We start from the raw sequence: 26,479 nt of genomic DNA, 5'->3' as shown, positions 1-26,479 counted from the left end.
CAAGATTTGAACAAGATTTGACTCGAAATACAAAGTTTGAACCAGAATGTAATGTTCAGCTCTCCTTTCCTCCTCTGAGAAAGATATTAAAGCTTAACATTTAAATGGACCACAGTTTCCTATTGACACATGAGCTCTGGGAACTGTGGCTTGTTTAAAATACAGTTACTGGCAGCAGGCCAAGATCAAACCGATGTTTCAGAACTTAACTTGCTCTCAGTCAATAGTTTAAACAAACCATGGTTTTCAGTGCTGACATCAAAGGGGAAATGTGGTTAGTTAAAACTGTAAGCTTCTCCTCCTCACAGGAAGAGAAGAGAAGTGGGGTGGGTGTGTAGGCCTGAGACACCCTGCAGCTTGTTCTTAAAGTGGGAATTCACAGTTTGCTGTTTTAAAGTCATTATTTAAACTAATTTGCCGCATTCCTCCCTGAATCCCAACTTAGTCACTTCCAGTCTGCTATCTCAACCACTCCCTCCCACTTTGTGGCACACAGCCCCCACCTGAGCCTATGTGAAGCTTTTGAGGGTGTTATTTTAACCTCCTCTTTTTCCTCCCTCCTTGATTTACTGGCCCAACCTAGAAAGCTCAAAATAAACAAATGGGAGTCAAATACCCATTTGAAGCTAGAAATTAGCCGTTGCGCCCCCCTTCATGCCGAAAGGAATATGCCTTCTACACCTCCAGGAAGGAAGTTAAGTGGAGATGAATGAATGCAGAAGATTCCACATTTTGAAGAAACACTATGGAATGTTCTGGAGACCCAACTAAAAGTTACCTCAGAAAACCCAAATCCATGTTTACCAAGGCATTTGAGGGTGGGGAATTGGATGGAGAGGACTGGAAGGTGTGATAAATACTTCATCTTTCCCATGCCCAGCTATTCTCCCATGCAAATGTCACTAGCGAAAGTTATTCCCTCCCACTCACCCCGCCCTGGCTCACCTGTAATTTCAATTGCTCGCTTTTTGAAGGTGCTGATGACGGTCCCATCTTTCCTCCGCAGCAGGGGGCTGCTCCGCCTCTCTGCAACCTTCTGTTTTAACCGTGAGCGCACTTTTAGGTTGGGTTCCGAGGCTGGAAGGAGGAGGAGAAGGAGAAGGCACAGGCACATGAGGGAAAGGTAGGAGAAAAGCAAGACAAGCGGTCAAATTGCTGGCGACTCTGGGGTTGCGGCGCTCATCTCGCTTTATTGGCCGAGGGAGCTGGCGTACAGCTTCCGGGTCATGTGGCCACCATGACTAAGCCGCTTCTGGCGAACCAGAGCAGCGCACAGAAACGCATTTTACCTTCCCCCCGGAGCGGTACCTATTTATCTACTTGCACTTTGACGTGCTTTTGAACTGCTAGGTTGGCAGGAGCCGGGACCAAGCAACGGGAGCTCACCCCGTCATGGGGATTCGAACCGCCGACCTTCTGATCGGCAAGCCCTAGGCTCTGTGGTTTAACCCACAGCACCACCTTTACCCTCCATGCAAATTCCACAAGAACAGGTCAAATACATATACCTAAGTCACACAGAGGACCAACATGCACAGAGAGCTCCATGCATGCAGGAATATCCCATTCACATCTACAATGGGCAACGATCAGTGTTTGCAAGGAATTCCCCTTTGTGCATGCACTCCACAACTAATGGAAGAGAACATGGCGGCCCTTGCACACGGGAAGTTGTGCATGTCTTGGCGCCCCAGTAGGAGGTTATAGGTCTGTCCAAGCTTCATCCGTCAATGTCTAAAAATCTGACTAAAGTTCTTCCTGCCCAACTAATCAGAGTGACAAGCCCCACCTCCTTCTCACCTAAAGAACTTCCATCATATAAGGTCATGTAAGGATGATCTGATGTTATATTATAATAATACCATAAAAGAAATAATTGCAGTGATAATTGATATGCAATGTAAACAAGAATTTAAATTATTTAAAGATGACAAGAGCTGGTGGAGGGAAGTCACACGGGTGTGGTATTTTATGTTCCTTTTGTCCTTACTTTTTCTTCTTATTTTGTGGTTAAGTGTGTATATCTTATTGTTTTGTTTGCTTGTTTGTAAGTACGCCTAAATAAAATGTTTAATAATAATAATAATAAAAAGAACTTCCACCCCTTCCTTCAAAAGCACAAAGAAAATTGTGCAAATCCAGGTATGTTCCTGCTTTCTTTTACTCAGGACACACCACATTGCAGACATGCATGTGTCGCTTCCTCTCCCTTACTTGACTGAGCCCAACTCTTCCAAAATTTATCTTTCTTACTTGTCGGCAAGGGGGCTCCAGTCTGATAAAATGGGTCAGCTTGCAATAAGCACAGAACCGCGTTGTGAATTTCCAGAAGAGTTAAGCTTTTGAAAGAAGCTGGCATGGTGTGGAGCAGGGGTTGGCAAGGCTTACCGGGCATGGGTCGGATCACTCCCGTGGAGATCCTGCACATGTCCGTGGCGCCAGAAATCACTTCTGCGCATGCCCAGACGCTGGAAATCATGTCTGCGCATGTCTGCGGTGCCGGAAATCGCTTCTGCGCATGCCCAGACGCCGGTCATCACGTCTGCGCATGTCTGTGGCACCAGAAATCGCTTCTGCGCATGCCCAGGCACTGGAAATTGCGCCTGCGCAGAAGTGATTTTTGGCATCTGGGCATGCGCAGAAGCGATTTCCGGAGCCATGGAAGAGCGTCCCCGCGCTGCGCTGGTTTAGCGCAGCGTGTGGGGACTCGCCGAGTGGGTGGCTGCGTTTGGGGGCAGCTTATGGGCCAGTTAAGCAACCCCAGCCCATGGGCCTTACGTTGCCAGCCTCTGCTGTGGAGTGTTGGATTGAGCGTTGGGATTTTGACCTGGGTTCAAATCTCTGCTCAACCATACTGGGCGACACGACTAGTCACTGCCCTCCAGTCTAGCCCAGCCCACCAGAGGAAGAGCCATAGCTCAGCGGTAGACCACATGCCTTGCATGCAAAAGAGCCAGATTCAATCCTTGACATCTCCAGCTAAAAGGATCACAGCTAGCTCGTGATGGGGAAGACCTCTCTGTGCCTGAGAGCCTGGCGCACTGCTGCCAGAAGAACAGTAGCTTGTGCTGAGCTAGACAGATAGCCTGACCTGGCATAAGGCTGTTTCCTATATTTCTAAGGAGCTTTGTTTCCGCATAGCAGCTGGGTTGTTGTCTTTTCTCAATGCCTGTCTGCAGAGAAGCTCTTGTAAGGTTACATAATTAGCACCCAAACATCTGATTTTTTGTAAAGCCCTGAACTGCATCTAAAAGTAGGATGTTCACAGAAGCAGTCTGCATAGTAGGTTTTGCAAATCCCACTTGCTCAAGAATATGCAAGGCGCTTGGCACACACAGAAGTGTAGGTGTTTATCGTAATTAATATCTAGAGGAACTGAGATTCAGCATGGGAGGGAGCCTTACATTCGCCCACTTGAGCTTTTGGAAAGCTCATCTTAGTCTCCAATACTGTTCAATAAACTAACTTAATGAATGTCCCTCCCTCATACTTGTAGCTCTTCAGACAAAATCACACACACAATCCTGGTCTTTTGAAGCCAGCATACTCAGAAAGTGCAGAAAGCCCCTTTCCACCCAGGGGCCTAAATTTCATCAACACCACCCACTACCCCCACCCTGGTTGTCTGGTTTATCCCATCATCAAGGGGATTTGCTGACCAGTTTTCCGGAGTGGAAAGTCGTCTCTGCTGTCGTAAGTGCCGAGTAAAGGTAGTTTACAAGAGGGTGGTGTTCCTGGGCTTCCTGTCTGGGGAGGGGAACTCTGGTCCAATGAGGTATGATGAGCCCCCCTGTAGAAACACAGAAATAAGTCGACCAAATTACAATGGTGCGGACCAATAGGGTCATATGAAGTAGCAGAGCCAACAGACTTCTGATATGTCCTGCTCCATGACAGACAGGGCAACTTATCATAACTTGCTATTTAAAACAGCAGCAGCAGCAACAACAACAGCAAATTGAAAAAGGCAGATAAGAACAGCAGAGTTCTCGGTGTTATAAGGCACAAATACAAATATGACCAGTCATTTTGCAGCCTAACTGTGTAATTTACCACTTGACTTATCAACAACGCAAATGTTTCCACTCATAATTCAACCTGCTCTCTTTCTCTCATCTATCTATCTATCTATCTATCTATCTATCTATCTATCTATCTATTCAGAGCCAAGCCAGGAAAACAGCAGTTTACAGCAACCCAAATGAGTTGTCTTCAATCCAAGCACTGACATTATTTTGTAGCATTCAGTGTCTTCAGTCTGGAAACACTCGCAGAAAACTAAGTTTTGGTTCTATAAGCATCAGGGCGGGGGGGGTGGCTGTTTCCCTAGAGAGCTGGCATGTGAACAGTGGAATTTGGCTATCTCTTGGAATGGTTAGGCTACACCTCATTATGTATACTTGCAAATAACAAGGAAAACTACAAAACGTGCTCTCTCTCTATAACGTGTGACACTGCTGCTTTTCCATTCAGCATGATTAAGGCACCTATGATGTCAGAAAGCTCTCACACTCCTACTACAACCAATGTAAGAACAGCCCAATAAAATATAGCTTTCCCCCATATTATTAATCTTCCATGACTCCCTGCCACTGAAAGTCTTTCAAAAGTATACATCTGAGCATTTTGCAGAAATGTTTCTTCAGACTGGCTTTTAAAAAACAGGCTTTGGAGAAGTTTTGATATGTTACATTATGGTATGTAGTATTTTATACCTTAATGGCTTATCTTGCTTGATCAGCAAGGTTTGTTTTGATGGGGCAGAGTGGAAATGCAACAAAAAAAATTAACAAGAGAGGCAGGAGTGTGAATAGACGTAGCATTTCTTTGTCTTTCTGCCATCCATAAAGTTGACAACAGTCAACTCAGGATTCTATTCCTGAATGTAGGTTAAAGGGACTTGGGGGGGGGGTGACCCAAGAGGTGAGATAAGAATATCCACTGTGGGTGACTGGGAGGGTGGGGGAAGGGATAATGGTCCATCTGTGATCTGTTCTAAGCAGGCTAAATGGATTACCACTCTAAGCATCCATGCTCCAGGAAATTCAGTGGGTTATCAGTTGGCAGAAGTTGCAGGTGGAATAAGTCAGAGGGCAAGCAAGGCCTAGGGGAGAGAGGGCAGGATGGGGTCAGTTTTATAGGTCAGGGTGGGGAAACTGAAAAGTGTGTGACTCCCTGCTGCCAACACCACTACTAAGAATGGTGAGGACTCAAGGGAAGGATAGAGCCAGACAGAGGGAAGCTCAGAATGATTCTTTTCCTCTCCACTACTCCCTGGGGTGTGACCACTGTCACATGCTGACAGCTTCTAGGGCAGGGGTAGGGAACCTAAGGCCCAATCGCTTTCTCAATCCAGCCCGTGGACGGTCCGGGAATCAGCATGCTTTTACATGAGTAGAATGTGTGCTTTTATTTAAACTGCATCTCTGGGTTATTTGTGGGGCCTGCCTGGTGTTTTTACGTGAGCAGAATGTGTGCTTTTATTTAAAATGCACATCTGGGTTATTTGTGGGGCACAGGAATTCGTTCTCCCCTCCCAAAAAAAAATAGAGAGAGAGAGTCCGTCCCACCACATGGTCTGAGGGACGGTGGACCGGCCCACGGCTGAAAAAGGTTGCTGACCCCTGTTCTAGGGACATATTTGGGAGAAGAAAAGGTTAAGGAGTATACCCTACACAAATTTGGAGTGGAGTCCCTAAGGCAGTTGGATGGAGTCTTGTATGCCTCCTTCTGGCAACTCCTGCGGTCGAGTTGGCGCCCAGCATATTGCTCTGCTTTCCTTTGGACCATATAAACAAGGTTGAAAGGGGTCTTGTCATCTAGGCAGCACAGGACTTCCACAAACTGCCCAGGCTCGCACCCCGGGGGAGGTCACTTTGGTGCTGCTAACACAGCAAAAACAATACAGGAGCCAGCAATTATGAGTTACCGGTCTCTGCAACCACAGGAGGCACTGCGGTTCTCCAGCAGTTTGACTACTGGAGATGCACACTTCACTGTATCTCAAGACAGATGGATGGCAACAAACTACCAGGGAGTTTATGGATGCTTCATGCTTTGATAGTTACATGGCTAAATTCAAGACCAGCTGCCCCACAGTCACTTCATTACAGTACAGTGGTACCTCAGGTTAAGAACTTAATTCGTTCTGGAGGTCCGTTCTTAACCTGAAACTGTTCTTAACCTGAGGTACCACTTTAGCTAATGGGACCTCCTGCTGCCGCTACGCGATTTCTGTTCTCATCCTGAAGCAAAGTTCTTAACACGAGGTACTATTTCTGGGTTAGCGGAGTCTGTAACCTGAAGCGTCTGTAACCTGAGGTACCACTGTATTTGGATTAATATCTAACCCTCATCCCTTTTCGTGTCCCCAATGTCCCTTGACACCAGCAGCACACAGGCCCGTTTCTCACTGAGGTGTTTCCCTCAAACCTGCTCACTTCCTTGGCCCCAAAACCCACGCTCTTGTCTCTCTATGAAACAACCATCTGAGACAGAAACTTTCATTAACAGGGGGAGGGCTTAGAGGCAAGTAAAGTCATAACTTAGAGAAGCTGGGTTAGGAACTGAGCTATCATCCCTGGAACGAAATTGATGGTTCTCTCGAGAAATTTGACTTGGCTGGTGGCTACACAGTTTACGATGAGGATGTTCTGACGCCTTCCAGCGCAATGGTGTTTTGGACAGAAGAGGAAGCACACTGGTGCCTCACATTTCCTGTTCCCCCACATCTCTGCAGTGCCCGAAATAGAATACTTGCCTTTGTGTTCGCGAGCCTGCACACACACACACACACACACACACACACACCCCAACCTCCTGGCTTGGAGTGGAGGCGGGATGTGAAAATTCTATTCTGGGCAACAGAGAGATGTGGAGATGCTCCATCACATCTAAATCAGCTCTTGGAGAGACAACAGGAGCAGCTTGCCTTGAGCAGGTATAATTTGTACACGTAATTAACAGAAGAGCACACTGTTGCCATCAGACCAGAGGCCTATCTAGCCCTGCATGTTGTTTCCTGCACTGGCCAGCCAGAGGCTTCTGGGAAGTCCAGAGCAAGGCATTAATGCAATTGTCCTCTCCTGCTGTTATTCCACAGCGGCTTAAATTCATAGGCAGGGTGGTACCATACAGGAATCATGACAATTAGCCATAGATTACCTGACCCTCCACAAATTTATCTCACCCCCCTTTTAAAGCTCTTTAAGATAAGATAACTGAAGGTCTATGCACAAGGTTATTCCTTTTAAAAGCAGGGCCATCTATCACACCCTTGGTTCCATTTACTAAGTGTGCATGCTGAAGAATATTTAAGTTACCCCTTAGCATAACATTGTACTCTCAATCAGGGTAGCTACTGGATGGTCAAAGGGTCACTCTATCCACCCACTACTATCCCCCGAGGAAAACAAACACGCAATACACACACACCAGTCAAATTTTCGGCAAACTGGAGACAGATGTGTGGAAGGAAAAGGGAGTCTCCCAGATGCTGAAATACAGACTTTACGCCTTCTCTCTTGAGATTACTACATTTGTTCCAGTGGTAAAATCTCACCCCACCGACGTCCTGTCCTAGACCCGGCATGAATGCCCAGAAGCAAAGGTGGTAAGACCTACCAGCATTTGGGGTGCTGAGGGAGGGAATGGTTCAAGCCGCCTGCTGTTGCTGGCTCTTTAGACTTGCTGAGAAGAAACTCCTGAAGTTTCAGCTTCACTTCGGTACTGGCAATGGCACCTGTGGAAGAGTTAGGAAAACACTCGTGGATAAACCCTTCCGGGACTTTCTATCCCAGAAACCATGATTTATTAGACTAAGAATGAGAATTGTGCTTGTGCACACACAACTGTGGTTTAATCTCTGACTACAAACCATTTGCCTTTAATTGCCTGGTTTCTAGTTGGAGAATAAACCACAGTTTCCCAGTTTTGATGCAGCGAGAAACTATGGTTGGACAAGCCTCTGAAATGCTGTATTGTGGCACATGAGGAGGAGGCACACTTCCTTGTTCTTGGTCCAATAAACCATGGTTTATTGATCCAGCAGAAGTATGGTCTACCAGTATAAAAGACTCCTTAAATTCCAGAATTAATTCCAGAGCTTTCCAACTTCCACACTGCACTCCCCACAAGTGCAAGGTATAGATCCCCATGGCAATGGTAGCGACCAGAACACTATTTCCCATAATGCAATGCTTCACTATTGCACTGTATTCTGGGATAACTGCCCTTCTCACCTCACCCTCCAGGCTGCCCTTTTGTTTGCAATCCTCTCCACCTCAGTTAAGCACATGATTGAAAAAACACACCTCTCCTTTGCCACAGGTGGGGATTGTCTATGCAGCTCTGTCACTGAGGTGTCCTTGTAAAGCTCCACTCTTGTTTATTTATTTGTCAAACCTTCAATCTAAGAGCCAAATCAGATGCATCGATGGCTTGTGAACCAGCCATATTCAAAAAAATTAAATATGTATCACAGACAGAGCAGCATTCTGCATAGGTTCTTAAGCAGCCACGCTAATTTTCACCTCTTCAAGCAAGACTGTTTGAGGCTCCTCCTAAAGGAACCTTGGGAACCGCAGGTTTGTGAGGCTGCTATAAATTCCATTGCAGAAATTCACAACCCTCTTCATTAAAACCACAGTTCAAAGGGCTTTTGCATGGGGGTGACCAGCCCTTCATTCAACAATTCCTAAGGCATATGGAGGCATGGAAACTAAATCTAGAATGATACTTTTAGAATTGTTCACTTATCACAGGGTTTTTTCCCCCCAGCCAGAACTTGCCAGAACCCAGTTCAGACACCTCTCAGGTGGGCGCCATTGCCATTCTAAGAGAAGAAGATGGGCATTCATGGTGAGTTCTGGCACCTATTTTTCTAGGGAAACAGCAGCAATTTTAACTGTATTTCAGGGGTCAGCAAACTTTTTCAGCAGGGGGCCAGTCCACTGTCCCTCAGACCTTGTGGGGGCCGGACTATATTTTGAAAGAAAAGGAAAAAAAGAACGAATTCCTTTGCCCCACAAATAACCCAGAGATGCATTTTAAATAAAAGCACACATTCTACTCATGTAAAAACACAATGATTCCCAGACTGCCCGCGGGCCGGATTTAGAAGGCGATTGGGCCGGATCTGGCCCCCAGGCCTTAATCTGCCTACCCATGCTGGGGTGGGAAAGTGTGAAATCCTCCAAGTCCTCAGCATACCAAGTCTAACCAACGCAACTCAATACAAATATAAATATATATATATTTATTACTCTCTTTGCTTTTCTCCTTGTTGCGTAAAATAAGTAGCTGCTGCTCCAGCCGCTGCTTCTCCAGCTCTTCCTGCCGTTGCTGTTCTCGCTTACGCTGCTGCTCCAGTTCTTGCTGGCGTTTTGCTGCCAACATCTCCTGCTGTTGCTGCAGAGGGGAGATGGGGAGGGAGTTAGTGGGACTGCAGGGGACTGTGTGTTTGTCCCCACCCACCCACCCTTGCCAGCCTTCGCATGCAAAACCCAGACATAAACATGTGCAATCTTTTGATGCAGACTTCCACTTCATAATACCATAGTCCAGGGGCTTTTTACGGAGCCTTGCTGACGCCTCTGCAAAAGAGACCTTCAAAATTCTGATATCCAATCGCTCAGGTCTTCTTCCCCTGAGGCTCTGCCTCCTGTACTAAAAACAGGGCCTTCTCCGTAGTGGCGCCTCTACGCCCTTCTATAGGAAATCCATTTTGTTCCCTTGCACCCTGGTTTTTGGAAGTTCAGCACGCACACTGCTTTCTCAAGAGGGTGTTTTGGTTTAGTGGCAGTTGATTTCATTGGCTGCCGGTGCTGGAATCCCTCTTGCACAATCTTCATTAGCTGCTTTATTGCCTGTTTGTTATAGGCTGTGGGAGGAATTCAACATGGAGCCAATTTTGCCACCAGCGCAAGCATTTCCGCTTGCCAAACAGAACTAGCTCCCCTCCCTTCTCACTGCATGCTGTTCTGGGGGTTCTCCCACAGAGAGGATCTGGGGAGGGGGTGTAGAGGGGGCAGGAAGCCCCATTGCACTAGCAGGACTCATTGTGCCAGCTCGTGTTGTGCAACTGCTTTGTTGAACCCGGCCCTTTTCTGCTTTGTTTACTGCTGTCAGCTGCCTTTGCTGGGCAGAAAGGCAAAATATAAATGTTGCAAAACCAACAGATCAATTAAAACTTAAATAAAAATAAGCATCCTATCCTGGGAACATTCCATGTTATTCTTGCGCTTTCTTCCCTCCCCCCCCTTTCTTTTCCTTAAAGAATTAACAGCTGCAAAAAAGTGGGAGGAATCCAGATCAGGACTGTGAGACACAAGTAGAGGTGGCTGGGTCTTACCCACCCACTCCAACCTGATTTTTCCTGCCAAATTCCTCTTCCCCCTCCCTGGCTGCTATTTGCTCCCATAGGTGCCAATTGCAATGGCACTTTTGGAAGCAAATAACAGTTTCAATGCAGGGGGAGAATTTGGCACTGAAATGATGTAGGGGGTGTGTGAAAGGGGAGAGATTGGGGACTTTGTGCAGATTGGGGACTTTGTGTGGTTGCTCTCTCTTATAAAGAACAAGCTGAAGGGAGACAATCACATGGTAAACAAAACATCTGTTCCAAGCCCAGGCATCTAAGAGGGCAGGTATATATTATTTTTTAAAAAACCTCAAAGGAAGTGAAATCAGAATTGAAAAGGTGCCATGATGGATGAATAAGTAGTTTTATGCACACAATCAGACTTAACCTCTGACAAAACTAAGTTGGGATGAGGTAGTGTGGGACAATGGCTTGAGACAAAACAAGATGCACATTGTTTGTCGTGACCCCAGAAGCTAGCATGCTCAGGCAGTACATAATGCTGATGACTTTTGTATTATGCAGCAGTAATTTTCAAGTTTGAGCAGCAGGCCACAGAGCACAACATTAGTTGGAAGGATTTGTTCGGACATAATGTGTGTGTTTGGTTTGGGAGCTGCACTGTCAGGGAAAAAACAATGCTGTCCAGGGTTGTAAAGACTGCGGAGAGAGTAATAGGGTGCACTCTTCCCACCTTGGATCAAATCTATGCTTCCAGGTGTCATAAGAAAGCTGCAGAGATAGTGCACACCCCAGAAAGGATCTCTTTCAGCTTGTGCCTTCTGGAAGAAGGTACAGGGTTATAAAGACTAGGACTAGCCGCCTGAGAAACAGTTTCTATCCAAATGTGATTTTGGTTTTAAACGCAGTGTAAGGAGTCTCTATGGGAGTGTATTGTATTTAATTATGGGGTATCAGAGTTTTTAGGGGGCTAACCAGGCTGGGATAGCAGCGCTTGTTGGTTTTTGAATGTCTGATGCAGATTTTTTTCAATTTCGTTGTTCTGTATGGGACAATGACAACAAAGATTATCATATTGTAATGCTAAACAAAGTTTAGTATTATGAGAATGAGCCTGAGAGAGCCTCAGACTGCCACAAGTGTTACCGACGGCTTGAAGCCGAGTTGCTTCGACAAACCATGGTTAAAACTAAGAACAGTCCCTGTTGGGCCATAACCACTGTTAGTTTAAAACCAGGGAGTTCCTACATTCCTCCTCGTGGCCAAATCAGAGGAGAGGGAAGAATGCAAGCCTGAAGCTTACGTAGGCTCGTTCTCATAGCGCTAGACTAGGGCTTATTGTTACCACCACACAAAGGCAGTGTGTTAGTCACCGCTTTCCAAGTCAGCTCTAGTTGAAAGGCATCATTCCCCCCCCCTTTATGCTCCTTCAAGTATGAAAGAAGTGCATGATTCATCGTTTCTAGTAATCTGTATTCTCGAGCATAGGCAAAACGTAATATACAACAAATGAATGAACATAACGTAAGAACTTAAGCACAGCCTGCTGAGTCAAGCCACGGGCCCATCTAGTCCAGCATCCTATTCTCACAGTGGCCAACCTGATGATGTCTGTGGGAAACCACAAGAGCACTCTCCCCTCTCATGGCTTCCAGCACCTGGTATTGAGAAGCATTGCTGCCTCCAAAGGTTGGAGGCAGGGCATAGCCATTGTGGCTAGTAGCCTTCAACAGCTCTCTTCTCTGTATAGCTGTCTAACCCTCTTTTAAAGGCATCTCCAAGACGGTGGAAGGGACGTGGGAGGCGCTGTGGGTTAAACCACAGAGCCTAGGGCTTGCTGATCAGAAGGTCGGCGGTTCAAATCCCCGCAACGGGGTGAGCTCCCATTGCTTGGTCCCTGCTCCTGCCAACCTAGAGTTCAAAAGCACGTCAAAGTGCAAGTAGATAAATAGGTACCACTCCGGCAGGAAGGTAAACGGCGTTTCTGTGCGCTGCTCTGGTTCGCCAGAAGCAGCTTAGTCATGCTGGCCACATGACCCGGAAGCTGTACGCCGGCTCCCTTGGCCAATAAAGCGAGATGAGCACCGCAACACCAGAGTCGGTCACGACTGGACCTAATGTTTACCTTTACCAAGACCTGGTCCCTTTACCTTTACCAAGATGGTGGCCATCACTGCCTCCATATTTTGACTATGTGCTGCCTATCAGTTGGGTCATTTCACATCAAATCAACGCAAAAAACAAGGGTTTCGCCACCCACCATCTCAGATCTTGATGAAACTTGGTGTACACCCTCATCATTGAATATAATACATAATTTTACATTCTTTTAATCTTTTTCTTGCTAGGTCTTATTTCCTTACATGTCAGCATTTAAAGTTTCTGACCGAATTTTATTTTTTTTAGATTGATTTCACGATATAGCCAATTTTCATAGTTTTAAATACCCCAAACTGAAAAACAAGCCTGCAGTTTTGGGGAAAAACCCCACCTGTAATAACCAATATTATTTTAGATTTTAAGATGAACAACTTTGCTTCATTAATTTTTTCTATTACAGCTACGGATTGTAGGAAAGTTGTACCCAGTAGCCATTTCCCCCCCAAGATGTCCAAAAAACGTAAAATTTTGTTAGACGACATAAGAGACCCATAAATTTTATTCTTTAAAATAAAATTTTATTCTTTAAAATTGTTCTTGAGAAAGAACATGTCTTTGCAATAATTTTCCCCATCAAAAAAATTTGATTTCATCGTGCCTTCATGCTCAAAATTTAGGTTTTCTAAACCTCATTTTTCCACCAAAAAACCTACATTTTTACATTTTTTTTTAGGAATTTATAAAATCTTTTGAGTGCTGGTGTATTTTCCCCCTGAAACCCTCATCATGTTATTGAGCTCTGTGTAAAATTTCAAAGAGATCCGATCATTGGTTATGGAGAAAAAAATTAAAATGCACGCAAGACCAAGGATCTCAAGGGGGACAGAAACACAGATGTCACAAAAATTTGAAGTGCTATAAAATTAAAACCATTTGAGATAGAGGGGGGGAATTTAAGGGGGTTTCTTTCAACCATAAGGGAAGGATGTACACCAAGTTTCATCAAAATCTGAGGCGGTGGGTGGCATGACCGCATTGAACTGACGTGGAAATGACCCAGTCCTAAATCTTCCAACATTTAGCTTCATTGGATGTCCATGGGTTTTAGTTCCACTTTCTTCCTGCCATGCATCATTCTATAAACTTTTATTATGTTGCCTCTTACTCGCCTTTTCTCTCAACTAACTGCTTCTTCCTAGGGCAGCCGCTCAATTCCCACCCACATTTCAGGGGATCATTTTGGCGGCCCTTTCCCCCCCAAAGTCTATACAACTGGTGGCCATTTATTATACCAACTGCTTGGCAACCCACAAGGGTACCTAGGAGGACATACTGCAAGCCGCAAACGAAAGGCAATAAAATCACCTAAGGTGCAACCATCAAATACTAACAGAGCTAAACTAAACAGGGGAAACAGAGACGGGCAACATGCGGCAGCAAGGTCCCTTCCTTAAAACCCTTAGCCCCCATCCTCTACAGCTAACAAGCATCCCTTCAGGTGTTGTGTGGACTCCAACTCCCATCAGCCCCAGGCAGCGTGGCCAATAGCCAAGGATGCTGGGAGTTGTCGTCCAGCGCACACCAACAGCGTCAATACAATAGCAACCGAAGAAGAAGAGGAGTTTGGATTTGATATCCTGCTATTTCACTACCCGAAAGAGTCTCAAAGCGGCTAACATTCTCCTTTCCCTTCCTCCCCCACAACAAACACTCTGTGAGGTGAGTGGGGCTGAGAGACTTCAGAGAAGTGTGACTGGCCCAAGGTCACCCAGCAGCTGCATGTGGAGGAGCAGGGAATCGAACCCGGTTCCCCAGATTACGAGACTACCGCTCTTAACCACTACACCACACTGGCTCCACGAAGCAGCAACAAATTGCAGCACCTGCCCATCAGAAACCAGGGAAAGCTTTTCAATTCAGAAAAGTTTTGAGCAGGTAAGCTGGATTTCAATTTATGCAAGCTGCCTTGAATGGGGATTCAGAAAGGCAGGGTAGAAACCTTATGAATAAATGAACAGCAGGCACTGCAAACTTGGTTAGGGAAGCAGCACAAAGTGAGTGGGGGGAGAAGAACCACACCCACTGGCTTCAGCCCTTCCCCCACCCCAACCAGCCTGTGGCCCCTGGCAGGCTACCCTGAGGGAAATGTGGCCCTCATGGAAAGGTTTCCCACCCACGTTCCAGCAGAACCCGCTGGTACACCTGGGCTTTGGTGGAGAAAGAGAAACAGGGTCATTGGTATGCAGGAGTGGTTCTCACCCTGTGGTACACAGTCCCTGGTGCTGTGCCCAAACATTTCCACCTGAAAGGATTTCTGCAGGGCTGGGTGCCCGGGAGAGATGCTCCCAGTCAGAATGGGTGGCGCTGAGCGAGGCGTACGGACTACGTGGCCAAGAATCTTCCCGGGTTCACCTCCAGATTACCTTGAGGTGCTTCTGCAACTGGACTTCGTGCTGCCGCGTGAGGTGCTCGTGCTGCTTCTGAAACTCGGCAAAGAGCAGCTGCTTCTGCAAATGTTGCTGCTGTTTCAGGGCCAGCAGTTCCTGCTGCAGCTGCTGCTCCCGGACGGCTGGGTCCACAGCGGGCAAGCTGGGCCGGGCATCCATCCGCAAGTCCACCGGGCTGGTGCTGCTGCTGCTGTTGCAAGAGCTCTGCATCACCACAGGAAGTACCGGTTTCAAGTCCACAGCTGGGGATGAGAGAGAGAGAGAAGAGGGACAATGGCTGCAGTGGTGCAATCTCTACACAACAATGGGGGCTGAGATCATGGGGTGGCAGTGGCGGCAGTGTGTGTGTTGCTTTTTTAAGGGAGCAAATAGAGGCCGTTTCTGTCCAACCAGATACACGCAGCCTGCCCAACCATATCATGCCAAAAAATGATTTGCCAGCTGTCATGATCTAGGCCAGGAACCTCCAGCCTGTTCAAACCTAGAACCCACCAAAGCATGCATTTGGCGACCCATTTCTTAAATCTTTTACCCTAAATGTTCACATGGTGGTTATCAATGCTTTTCTTCTGGGGGGGGGGGAAGGTGCCAGTACTGTGTGCCCTTGAGTACCCCCTAGGAAAAAAACACTGCTGGTGGTACTGCTCCTCTCGCAACCCACCTCAGATCAGGCCACAAACCACTGGGGGCCCCCTTCACCACAGTCAGCTGGAGACCAGTGATTTAGGCTGCTCTAGTGCTGTGAAAAGTTCTAATAAACATAATGCCTGTAGTGTTTGGATTTGATATCCCGCTTTATCACTACCCGAAGGAGTCTCAAAGCGGCTAAAGTTCTCCTTTCCCTTCCTCCCCCACAACAAACACTCTGTGAGGTGAGTGGGGCTGAGAGACTTCAAAGAAGTGTGACTGGCCCAAAGTCACCCAGCAGCTGCATGTGGAGGAGTGGAGACACGAACCCGGTTCCCCAGACTGCAAGTCTATCACTCTTAACCACTACACCACACTGTAGCATTACTTTCCAGCATGGAGAGCTCTTGTTCAAGTTTCCAGACTGCCATGGAACCATTGGCCATGCTGCTAGTTGTAGTTCAGAACTTCTGGAGGGCACCAGGTTGGAGGACTGCTGGTGCACTATTTACTCCTAAATCTGGTAAACCAGATTTTAGAAACTCTCTTGCTTATTCTGCTTGAGTGGAGCTCCAATGGCATGATAGCAGGAGTTTTCCTCCTGGTTACTTCTGCTGCCACTGCTCAGGTCAAGAAGAGGAGTTTCTTGGCTTAGAAACATCGGGCGGAAGCAAGCTAGGAGGCTGTGTGGCCTTCTCCACAGACGTCTCTACCAGCACCTCCCTTTTTAAAGCAAAGCACTGGCATGACCTTTGGGCGCCTGGGCCATCCAATGCCAGGGTATGCTCCTGTTTCAGCTGCTGCACCTGAACTGCCTTAGTATGTCCAAACATCAACTAAGACTGCCAAGGCCGTGCATCTGCCTGCACAGAAGAAGAGGAGGAGTTTGGATTTGATATCCCGCTTTCTCACTACCCTAAGGAGTCTCAAAGCGGCTAACTTTCTCCTTTCCCTTCCTTTCCCACAACAAACATTCTGTGAGGTGAGTGGGGCTGAGAGACTTCAAAGATGTGTGACTAGCCCAAGGTCACCCAGCAGCTGCATGTGGAGGAGCGGGGAATCGAACCCGGTTCCCCAGATTACGAGTCCACTGCTCTTAACCACTACAGAGGTGGAGAAGGAAGTCCCAGGTGACTGCGGGGTGGGGATAACATTGCAGGAGGAAGCTTTCAAAAGCTAGTGTGTGCCCACAGACCAGCCACATCTGAACCCCACAAAACACTATTGGCAAGGAAGTATCCTGGGGGGGATGATGGGATGCCATCCATGTGGAGAGTGCAGCCTGCACTCAACCAGCTCAAGTTATGTGGAATGTCAGAGATCAGCACCGGTGAGGCCCCCAGAATGCGTCAACTTCAGGAATCGCATGCTCTACGCATGAGTAAACAGAGGCACCACGCAGCAGTGCTTGTTTTCAAATCTGGGACTACTCTGGCATGCATACAGCTGTGTTTCAGCCAGGGTACGCTGGAGCTTATCCTTAGAAGCTAGTCCCCAGTGCTGTGATTCAGCCCTGCAGGACTGTGAACCAAAGTGTGCCGCTGGGCATGTGCAAAGCACCCTTCCATCAAAGCAAGCCCGCAATCATCTGGGATAAAGAGGAAGGCTTTCCAAACAGATGGTACAGATCTTAGGCCTCGGTACCTCTTTCTTTCCCCTTCCTTTTTTTTGGGGGGTGGGAAAGAAGCACCATCACAAAGCAGCACCTCTGTGGCATTTTCCAATCTTGCGCAGGCCTTTCCACCCTCCCCCCAAATCACCATCGCTGCCGCCACCATTCTTCTGTCCCAGGCACCAGATCTGAGTCACCCGCAGCCGTTTTTTTGGCACACTGTGAATGAACAAGGCCTTTCGTGACTCATCAGATGCGTACCCTCCGCTTCCACTCCTTGCAGGCTGTTGTAAAAAAGCATGCGCTGTTTATTTCTTTTTAATATGAAGTCACACGTGCGTGCTTGTGAGTGTGCGCGCGTACATGACATGGGGCCCCAGCCCCACCTCCGATTATGACATTCATACACTCCCCCCCCCCCCGGCAAGCCATTTCACCCTCCCCAGAAGAACAGAGCAAGAAACGGGCACTGCAGCAAGGATAAGTAAGGAGCCTCTGCAACAAGCAGCTGACGAACCATTTCACCAAGCAAAACCCGCCTCCTCCTCCTCCTTTTCTGGGGTTCTGTCATAATTATAAACAGGAGGGTGGGGAGGAGGGGAGGGGGAAAAGCCACAAAAGACGACAAAGAAGTCAGGGACTAAATATAGAGGAAGCCAAACAACAGCTGCTCGCAGAAAGGAGGGGGAGGAAGAAAGAGTGGCAGTCAACCGAGAGGTGAGAAAGGCAGCGTGGGGGAAAGAGGGGTGGAAGAAAAGAAAACCTGGGGATTAATGAATGCTTGTTCTCACATTTATTTAGCATTTATTTAGATTCTGGACCAAGCCTGCAAAGCAAAATAGAAAACGGGGTGGGGGGTGAAGACGGGGAGGCGGGTACAGCACCAAACTTACGAAACAAGGGGGGGAAGCAGTACGCCCCAATTTGATACTGAATTAGAAGGTTTGTTCCTGAAGAGTAGAAATGCTCAAAAGCCCAATGCATTCTGGTAAGCGTCTTCCTTCAAGGGCTTCTGCTGCAATATGAGCTCGTGTGTACACAAGGGGAACACAGGAGGGAAGAGTCCTGTTTGTGTGTCTCCCCCACGGGCACCTGGTTGGCCACTGTGAGAACAGGATTGGACCGCTGGCCAATCCAGCAGCGCTCTTTCTTACATTCTTATGAACCTATTTCCCCCACCCCTGGACACTGCAAGCTTGCAACAACAACAACAGGCACAGCATTACACAACATACACTCTCTTCCTTGCTTTTATTCCACATCTCTCAAGGCTGCTCCAAAGCTTTTGGGTCTCTCTACTAATGCAAGCGTCTAGCTGGCTTGCTTACACCCGTCACTTTTTGCTATTTGTTCTGTTTCCTGGTTACAGCTGTTGCGGGGGGACGACGGACAAGGTGGTCTAAAGTGTGGAAGATCTGTGATTTTTGCCTCACAGAAAGTGGATTGGACTCAACAACCCCTTTGTCTATCCTCCTCTGAAATTAAGTTCTGTGCCAAGGGTGGGAGAAAACAGGCGTGCATGTGGGGGGGCGATCGAAGTTTGCAGGGAGCCAGTAAACAAGGCTAGAAGCATGCCCCCAATAAGATTTCATGTGGTGGATTAGCAAGATAAAAAGGAGGGACGGGAAAAGAGGGGTGTGTGGATAAAAGAGTGCCCTATGTCCAGGAACTTTTGCAGAACAACACACTGGCAAGCCCTCTATCAGCTGGCCCTAGTGACTGTGTTGACACTGTGACTTTCAGCATGAGCCCCATGCGTAAAACACTCCGATGACCCAGTTCAGGCAAGATAATTTGACGCAAAAATCAATGGTCTTTATCTCCTTATCCAGGCTCTGCTGTGGCAATGGCAGGCCCTGTCTTGCAATGTTTTTTTGAGTTAATGGTCATTCAGATGACCTTTTCCACTACTCTGCACACTAAAGTAAAATATTTGGAAACCTGGCCTGGAGGAAAGGCTAAGCTTTTCCTCCAGGTGTGGCCAACACATCTCTTTTCAAGCTCTCCTTTGTTGTGATCCAGTATATTAAAAGCTCTGTGAGTTGTGCTCAGAAAGCATTAAGCCAAGACTTAATTTGAGCCAGGCCTCAACTATAAAAAAATAATAATACTGAAAGTATTGAAGAAAGAAGAAGCAGAAATGCCTTGGAACATGCGCAGAGTATCTTTTATTCACTAATGACCAACCACATCTTGCAACCAGCCTAGAAGTCACCAACTCTAATTGGGGGGGGGGACATAACACTCTGTACATTCTCTGAGGAACACTTCTTTATTATTACAGTAGTACCTTGGTTCTCAAACACCTTGGTACTCAAACAACTTGGAACCCAAACACTGCAAACCCAGAAATAAGTGTTCCAGTTTGCAAACTTTTTTCAGAAGCCGAACATGCTCCGTTTTGAGTGTTACGCTTCCGATTTGAGGGCCACACTTCCGTTTTGAGTGTTACGCTGAGGTCAGTCTGTTTTTGCTATTTAATTTGCATTTTGTGACCTTTTTTTGTGTGACTGTGTGTAACCTAGTTCAGCTACTGACTGATTGATTGTGTGACTGCAGAACATTGTTTATTGCTTTCACTTTATGGATCAATGGTCTTGTTAGATAGCAAAATCCATGTTAAATTGCTGTTTTAGGGGTTGTTTTTAAAAGTCTGGAATGGATTGATCCATTTTGCATTGTTTTATATGGGAAAGCGTGTCTTGGTTTTGGAACGCTTTGGTTTTGGAACAGACTTCCGGAACGGATTAAGTTTGAGAACCAAGGTACCACTGTACTTAACATTCTCCTTGGTTGATGTGCAAAATCCGGCTCAGAGGTGAAGTTGAAGTGGCTTCCGGCTGAAATGAGCTCCCTGCAGACATGCACAATTCTGAGACTGCTCTGCCTTACCAAAGCTTCTTCAGGTTGGAGCCCAAGGGGTGGGTGGGTGCGTAGAGGGGCAGGGGACAACCCCAAATGTTCTAACGTTTGTGCATCTCTCCTCATTTATTGCAGCCTCTGAGTCCACTTGCATTCCTAGCAGGATAAACCGCATAGTGGAACGAGATAGAAAGACCTTGAAAGGGTGACATGGAGTATCATTCTGAAATCTTGTGCGGGGGAGAGAGGAGAGAAGGAAGGTGGCGTAGGAAGGGAACAACACATCAGAACTGCTCCTTGCTCTCTTCTCCCTCTCCTTCCTCCTCCCCAAGCCCCAAACAGCTCCACGGTCAATCCTGCCCATTCCAGGATTGCAGCAGGTGCCTTTGCTGAATGAACCCTCTGCAGTTGTGAGTAACTGCCTCTTAGACGCAGTGTCATTTGTATGCGAGTGAGGGGCCCTGCACAGCTGAATGAACAACCTGTTCTTAATCCAAACAGGAAGTTGGGGGCGGCGTGGGACGGGGAAGGATGATTCAGGGGATGGATGGGAGAGACGGGCGCCCTGAATACTAATGCAGCCTCTCTCTTCACCACCACCCCCTCCCTAAAAACCCCTGATTCGCTGTAGTGTGTGCTACTGCGATGCAGACAGGCGGCAAGGCAGCAAGACAGATGTCTGCAGTCTTTGACTGAAGCTGAATGTGCCGCTGACCATCTAAGCAAAGAGGCAGAAGGGGTTTTTAGGGTCACCAATCTCTCTCTCTCTCTCTCTCTCTCTGATACACACACATTTGTGTCACTGTCCCTTCATTCAGGGAGCTCAGAGTAGCATCAGGACTGCTATCCATGCATATCCATGCATTGGTCAGGTATGATCCTGTTTTAGATTCCAAAACGAAAACCACTGCACGTTCCTCCTCTGTACCGTTCTTGGGGCCTGTGTTCAGTTTACACGTTCGCTCCATCAAATCCACGACATCCGGGCCACGAGCAAAAAGATCAGGAGCAAATAAGATGTGCCGTACCAACACACTGCAGAGCAAAAGAGCCAAGCCACTGGAGAAAGCAAAGCTTGGCTTCCGACAACTGATGCAAAGTGAAGAAAAATGTATCTGGGCTGTTTGCAGGATGCCCTTCCATTCCTATCGCATAACTGGATGCATGTCATATCCATAGGTAAAGGTAAAGGGACCCCTGACCATTAGGTCCAGTCGTGACCGACTCTGGGGTTGCGGTGCTCATCTCGCTTTATTGGCCGAGGGAGCTGGAGTACAGGTTCCGGGTCACGTGGCCAGCATGACTAAGGCGTTTCTGGCGAACCAGAGCAGCGCACAGAAACGCCGTTGACCTTCCTGCCAGAGTGGTACTTATTTATCTACTTGCACTTTGACATGCTTTCGAACTGCTAGATTGGCAGGAGCAGGGACCGAGCAATGGCAGCTCACCCCGTCGCGGGGATTCAAACCGCCGACCTTCTGATCGGCAAGTTCTAGGCTCTGTGGTTTAACCCACAGCACCACCCGTGTCCCATCATATCCATAACATACATTTAAAGCACTCTAGGACTGCTTTAACAGTCATGGCTTCCCCTAAAGAATCCTGGGAACTGCAGTTTCTCAAGGGTGCTGGGAATTGTAGTTCTCTTACAGAGCACTGTGGAGAACATAGTTGTGTTCTTTTTTAAGTGCCCCTGAAAAAGAAATATACTCTGAAATGCATTGCACCAGTATTTATTTTTACATTTTGTGCACTCTTGAGATAAAAAAAAAGGACAATTGCAATGCAAACGAAATGAATAAAAATCTTCTATGCATTTATACCATGTGATCAGAATAAGGTTGTGGCCAAATCTTTCTTTCTTTCTTTTTGCTAGTTCTTCACTTTCATCCTTCCCGTAACCACATATCCAAATAGTAAAATGCTGCTGAATGTATGTGAATAGCACTATTGTGTAATACGACCAAAATCTATGCAGAGGCCAAGCATTTTATTAAATACCCTTCAGTTTTTAAAAACAATTAAGCCATTGCAGGATAGCCTATTATAGGCTATGGCAGAATAAATACAGCATAACAGAACCTTCCACAATCTGGAATTGGGGTGGAAGGAGGCTCAGGCAGTTATACTTGTTGGGAAGGTCCTTATTTTATCTATGAAATTTTCAAGATATTCCAGGAGGAATAGAAACTTGCATTTTTAAAAAATTTCAGATGTTTATCTTTAACATTCCATACCTCCTGAACACGTTCAGTCCTTAACGGAATGTGTATATTTCTATATAAATTATAGTATTTTTAAAAATATATTTGCATGTATACATATAAATTAGAATATGCTTAACTGGGCACCCTACTTGCAGGACCAGGGCTTGTGTTTGTGTGCACCCACCCACACACCAATGATTATTCAAATTGGATTTCCAATCAGTGGTTTTTCCAAAAATGTGGCAGGCAAGTACTTTCTGTCTACTTCCACTCTTATTAATCTAATCACTGGAGAAGAAAAATGCCAGTATTAAATGAAGAAGGTGATTTACACGCTAATAAGAAAAGAAGGATATGCACTACTGAAAGAGAGAACAAAAGAAATACTAATCTGCATAAACTTTGCTTATGTTATTGTATACGTATAGGCACATATTTAGAAATTCTGTACTTAACTCCAATGTATTTACATTTTACAGAATGAAAACGGTTGTTTGTTTAATTTATATACCGAAGATCCCATGGCAGTTCACAACAGAAAAATACAAAGTGAGAACACAAAACACATGATAAAACAAAAACAAACCAATAACACACACAAACACATTTCAAATAAGTTTTCCAAATCACTCCAAATAATTGTTCAATTAATTTGCACCCCATCCCCAAACCAATCATTCCTTTTCAATTGATTTTACACCAATGAAATGCCCACCCCGAACCTGCTGGAAAATCAGGTCCACTTTAATTAATGACCCCATTCATCAGCTTTAATTAAACCCTCCATAAGTTAGATTCAAAACAAATAGGGCGCAGCAGTCTTGTTTGCAAGCCTGGGGTAGTAAAAGTTTTTAGGGTTTTCTGTTTTACAAAGCAACCCTGAGTGAAAACAAACATGAGTTTTAAATGGGATTAATTACTTGAATTCGAAAAAAATTTAAGGGGGCAGGGTCAGGTCTGACTGACAAAGTGTTGACGAATGCGCTCGCGCGCGCGCGCGCTCTCTCTCTCTCTCTCTCCTCTTAATCAGCAGGCTGGGAACTCTCAGCTGTGGCTGCTGCACAGTACAAACTGAAATGTTGTAGGCAGTTCTGTGTGAGCATCCCAAGGTCGGAACAAAAGTTTCAACAGTGTACTGAGGCTAGAGATTGGGAGTTATCCACACACCTGTTCCAACCCTCCTGCACAGGACATTATATTCTGCAAGACACTACAGTGGTACCTCAGGTTACAGACGCTTCAGGTTACAGACGCTTCAGGTTACAGACTCCGTTAACCCAGAAATAGTACCTCGGGTTAAGAACTTTGCTTCAGGATGAGAACAGAAATCGTGCTCCGGAGGTGCGGCGGCAGCGGGAGGCCCCATTAGCTAAAGTGGTGCTTCAGGTTAAGAACAGTTTCACGTTAAGAATGGACCTCCAGAATGAATTAAGTTCTTAACCCGAGGTACCACTGTATATGCATGTGTGCAGAGAGCACACAGAGATGCAGTACACACAGAGAGAGATATTGCAACATATAACGCTACCCTCCATGTGCACTCTGCCCATCATAACAATGGGAGTTTCATATTTCTCTCCATGTACATAGCTGGTTCCAAACGTTCTGTCCACACTAGAGAGACTGACCAAGAAACAAACCTGATTGGTCCTTCCCCTGCTGCCCTCAAGCCACTTACTGGATATTGCAGGGCCAAGTCCAATCAGTTCTGGTAGTCATTTTTGCCTGTTTCAAAATATCCCCTTAAAGAAATAATAATAATACGCCAATTTCCTGCTAATCTGATTCAGTTCCTTAACAGTAACAAGAGCAACAGACCCTTGAGGGTTATAAGCCCAGTAACAGCAGCTTCTATGTTCCAAAAAAAAAAAAAAAACGAAAAAAGGGAATGTGTATTAAAGGTATAAATATGGATGATTGTCAGAGACGCTGAAGGAAGTCCAAAACAGTTATGATTTGTTGTATTCGGGATGAAATGTACAATTTGATGAAAACCAATAAAATTTATCAAAAAAAAAAAAAGAAAAAAGAAAGCTGCCACTGGAGTCATAGAACTGTAGAGTTGGAAGGGACCATATGGATCCTTTAGTCCAACCGCCATACAATGCAGGAATTTTTCGCCCAAGGTGGGGCTCGAACTTACGACCTTGAGATTAGAAGTCTCATGCTCTACCGACTGAGTCCCTCTACCCCCAAGTCCCGCCACCCCACCCCTCAAAAGAGATTAAAGGTAAAGGGACCCCTGACCATTTGGTCCAGTCGTGACCAACTCTGGGGTTGCGGCGCTCATCTCACGTTATTGGCCGAGGGAGCCGGCGTACAGCTTCCGGGTCATGTGGCCAGCATGACTAAGCCGCCTCTGGCGAACCAGAACAACACACGGAAACGCCATTTACCTTCCCGCCGGAGTGGTACCTATTTATGTACTTGCACTTTGACGTGCTTTCGAACTGCTAGGTTGGCAGGAGCAGGGACCGAACAACAGGAGCTCACCCTGTCGTGGGGATTCGAACCACTGACCTTCTGATCGGCAATTCCTAGGCTCTGTGGTTTAACCCACAACGCCACCCGTGTCCCCAAAAGAGATTAGACAGCCGTAAAATTGTATAACTAATCTAAAAATAAATCATACTCCTTGCCCCTCATTCCCACTCCTCATGAACCCTAGCCTTTGTGTCCTCCCCTCAATTCATACAACCCATCCCCTCTCTTTCCAGAAAACATTAAAAAGGAGTGCGGGGGAGAAACCCAGAAACATAGTAAAAAAAGAGTTTGGCGGGACCTTGTGCCAACGGAAATTTGTTAAGTTTTTAAACTTTTGTAGGCCAAAGCGTGCTTTATCGGACGCATGGCCTCTGGCTTAGGGAAGCTTATGGCACAGGAAATTTGTTAGTCTTCAAAGTGCCACCAAGCCCCTTTGTTGCTCAAAGGAAACACAGGCAAAGTGGGGCACATGATGCAATTTCAGACACCAAAGCAAATTTGCATCTTCATTTGGAGACCGTATTTTGTCTCCTGCCTCTTTTCTCTATGCACACTGTCGTAATTTCACCCCCTGCACCCAATTCTCATTGCTTTATTCGTCTTTCTCTTCCTGACACTACCCCACCCAAAATGAAGACATGTACAGCGCTTTCATGATTTCTGAGGGCTGAATCCAATACTTAATACTAGTGCGCATTTGATATTTACATCTTTCCCTCATACCACACAAACGAGGGGTGCAGGGAGGACAAGACTCCTTGCTGGCAAACCCAGATTGTGTGGAAGAGCTCCATCCTGCTCAGAATCTATTTTCAGGAGTTTTATAACCCACCTCGAAATTCCTCAGCCAATAGCCTTTGCCAAATTCTGGTTTAGCTGCTGAGGTTTATGGTTGTCGTCACCACAAACACTCGATGTATTTATAACTCTTCTACGGGCTTCACTCCAAACTTGCCTTCGGTTGGTCCTCCCTAGCTCCACTCCACTCCAAAATATTTCTTTCCATTTATCCAGGCACAAGCAAAGAGGAAGGCACACAGACACTGACCCACAATGTGCTAAAATCCCAGGTTTTGCCTTCCCTTCTTGCAAGAAACAACATGTTCTGCTTTCGCTGAATGTCTTCAAAGCCCAGCTGCTGGTTCACCTTTGCAAAGCAGCACTGGGGAAGGCATGATTTCAAGCAGAAAACTGATAGGCAAGAGTAGGGCGCTTCACCCTTATTCCACTATATACTTTGCCCCTACAGCTGCAGGAATAGGCAGCCGTCCCATAGAGAGATTGAACCTGCAACCTTGGTGTTATCAGCACCACGCTCTAACCAATGAGAGGGATGGTGCAACCAGGGGCAAACTACACATTATACTGCAGGCATAGGAATAGATGCTCTGTCTTGGAAAGCACCCCCAAAAAGGGATCATTTGCATTAGTGAAGAAACAGGAAGGAAGCAAAGAGCTTACTGTATTTTTGGCTCTATAAGACGCACCAGACCACAAGACGCTCCTAGTTTTTGGAGGAGGAAAACAAGAAAAAAAATATTCTGAATCTCAGAAGCCAGAACAGCAAGAGGGATCGTTGCGCAGCGAAAGCAGCAATTCCTCTTGCTGTTCTGGCTTCTGGGATAGCTGCGCAGCCTGCATTCGCTCCATAAGACGCACATACATTTCCCCTTACTTTTTAGGAGGGAAAAAAGTGAGTCTCATAGAGCAAAAAATACAGTTACTTGTCCCCTACAACTGGCCTCTCCATGCAAGCTGGTTTTACCTCCCCTTGCAGGTTCCATTTGTGTTTGCAAGGTAAGCCTAGAACAATGGAAAG

General features: G+C 46.4%; 1 protein-coding gene across 10 annotated transcripts in view; it reads right to left on the bottom strand.

Moving 5' to 3' along the window:
- The window catches only part of HDAC5 (histone deacetylase 5), a 111,833-nt gene that overhangs the window by 42,047 nt on the left and 43,307 nt on the right, over positions 1-26,479 (bottom strand). For 9 of the 10 annotated variants that reach the window (XM_053361696.1, XM_053361698.1, XM_053361701.1 and 6 more), the window contains 5 exons: positions 14,845-15,110; positions 9,264-9,408; positions 7,624-7,741; positions 3,660-3,790; positions 946-1,077 (listed from right to left, as the gene is read on the bottom strand). In XM_053361696.1, coding sequence (XP_053217671.1) covers positions 946-1,077; positions 3,660-3,790; positions 7,624-7,741; positions 9,264-9,408; positions 14,845-15,110 — 792 coding nt within the window. Of the gene's footprint in view, positions 1-945; positions 1,078-3,659; positions 3,791-7,623; positions 7,742-9,263; positions 9,409-14,844; positions 15,111-18,000; positions 18,124-26,479 lie in introns of those variants that run through there. The other variant, XM_053361697.1, reaches the window with a different exon arrangement.

Source organism: Podarcis raffonei, chromosome 13, assembly GCF_027172205.1.
Source record: "Podarcis raffonei isolate rPodRaf1 chromosome 13, rPodRaf1.pri, whole genome shotgun sequence".
NCBI lineage: Eukaryota > Metazoa > Chordata > Lepidosauria > Squamata > Lacertidae > Podarcis > Podarcis raffonei.
Note: the sequence above shows the minus strand (reverse complement) of the source record. Positions and strands in the feature narration are given on the sequence as shown.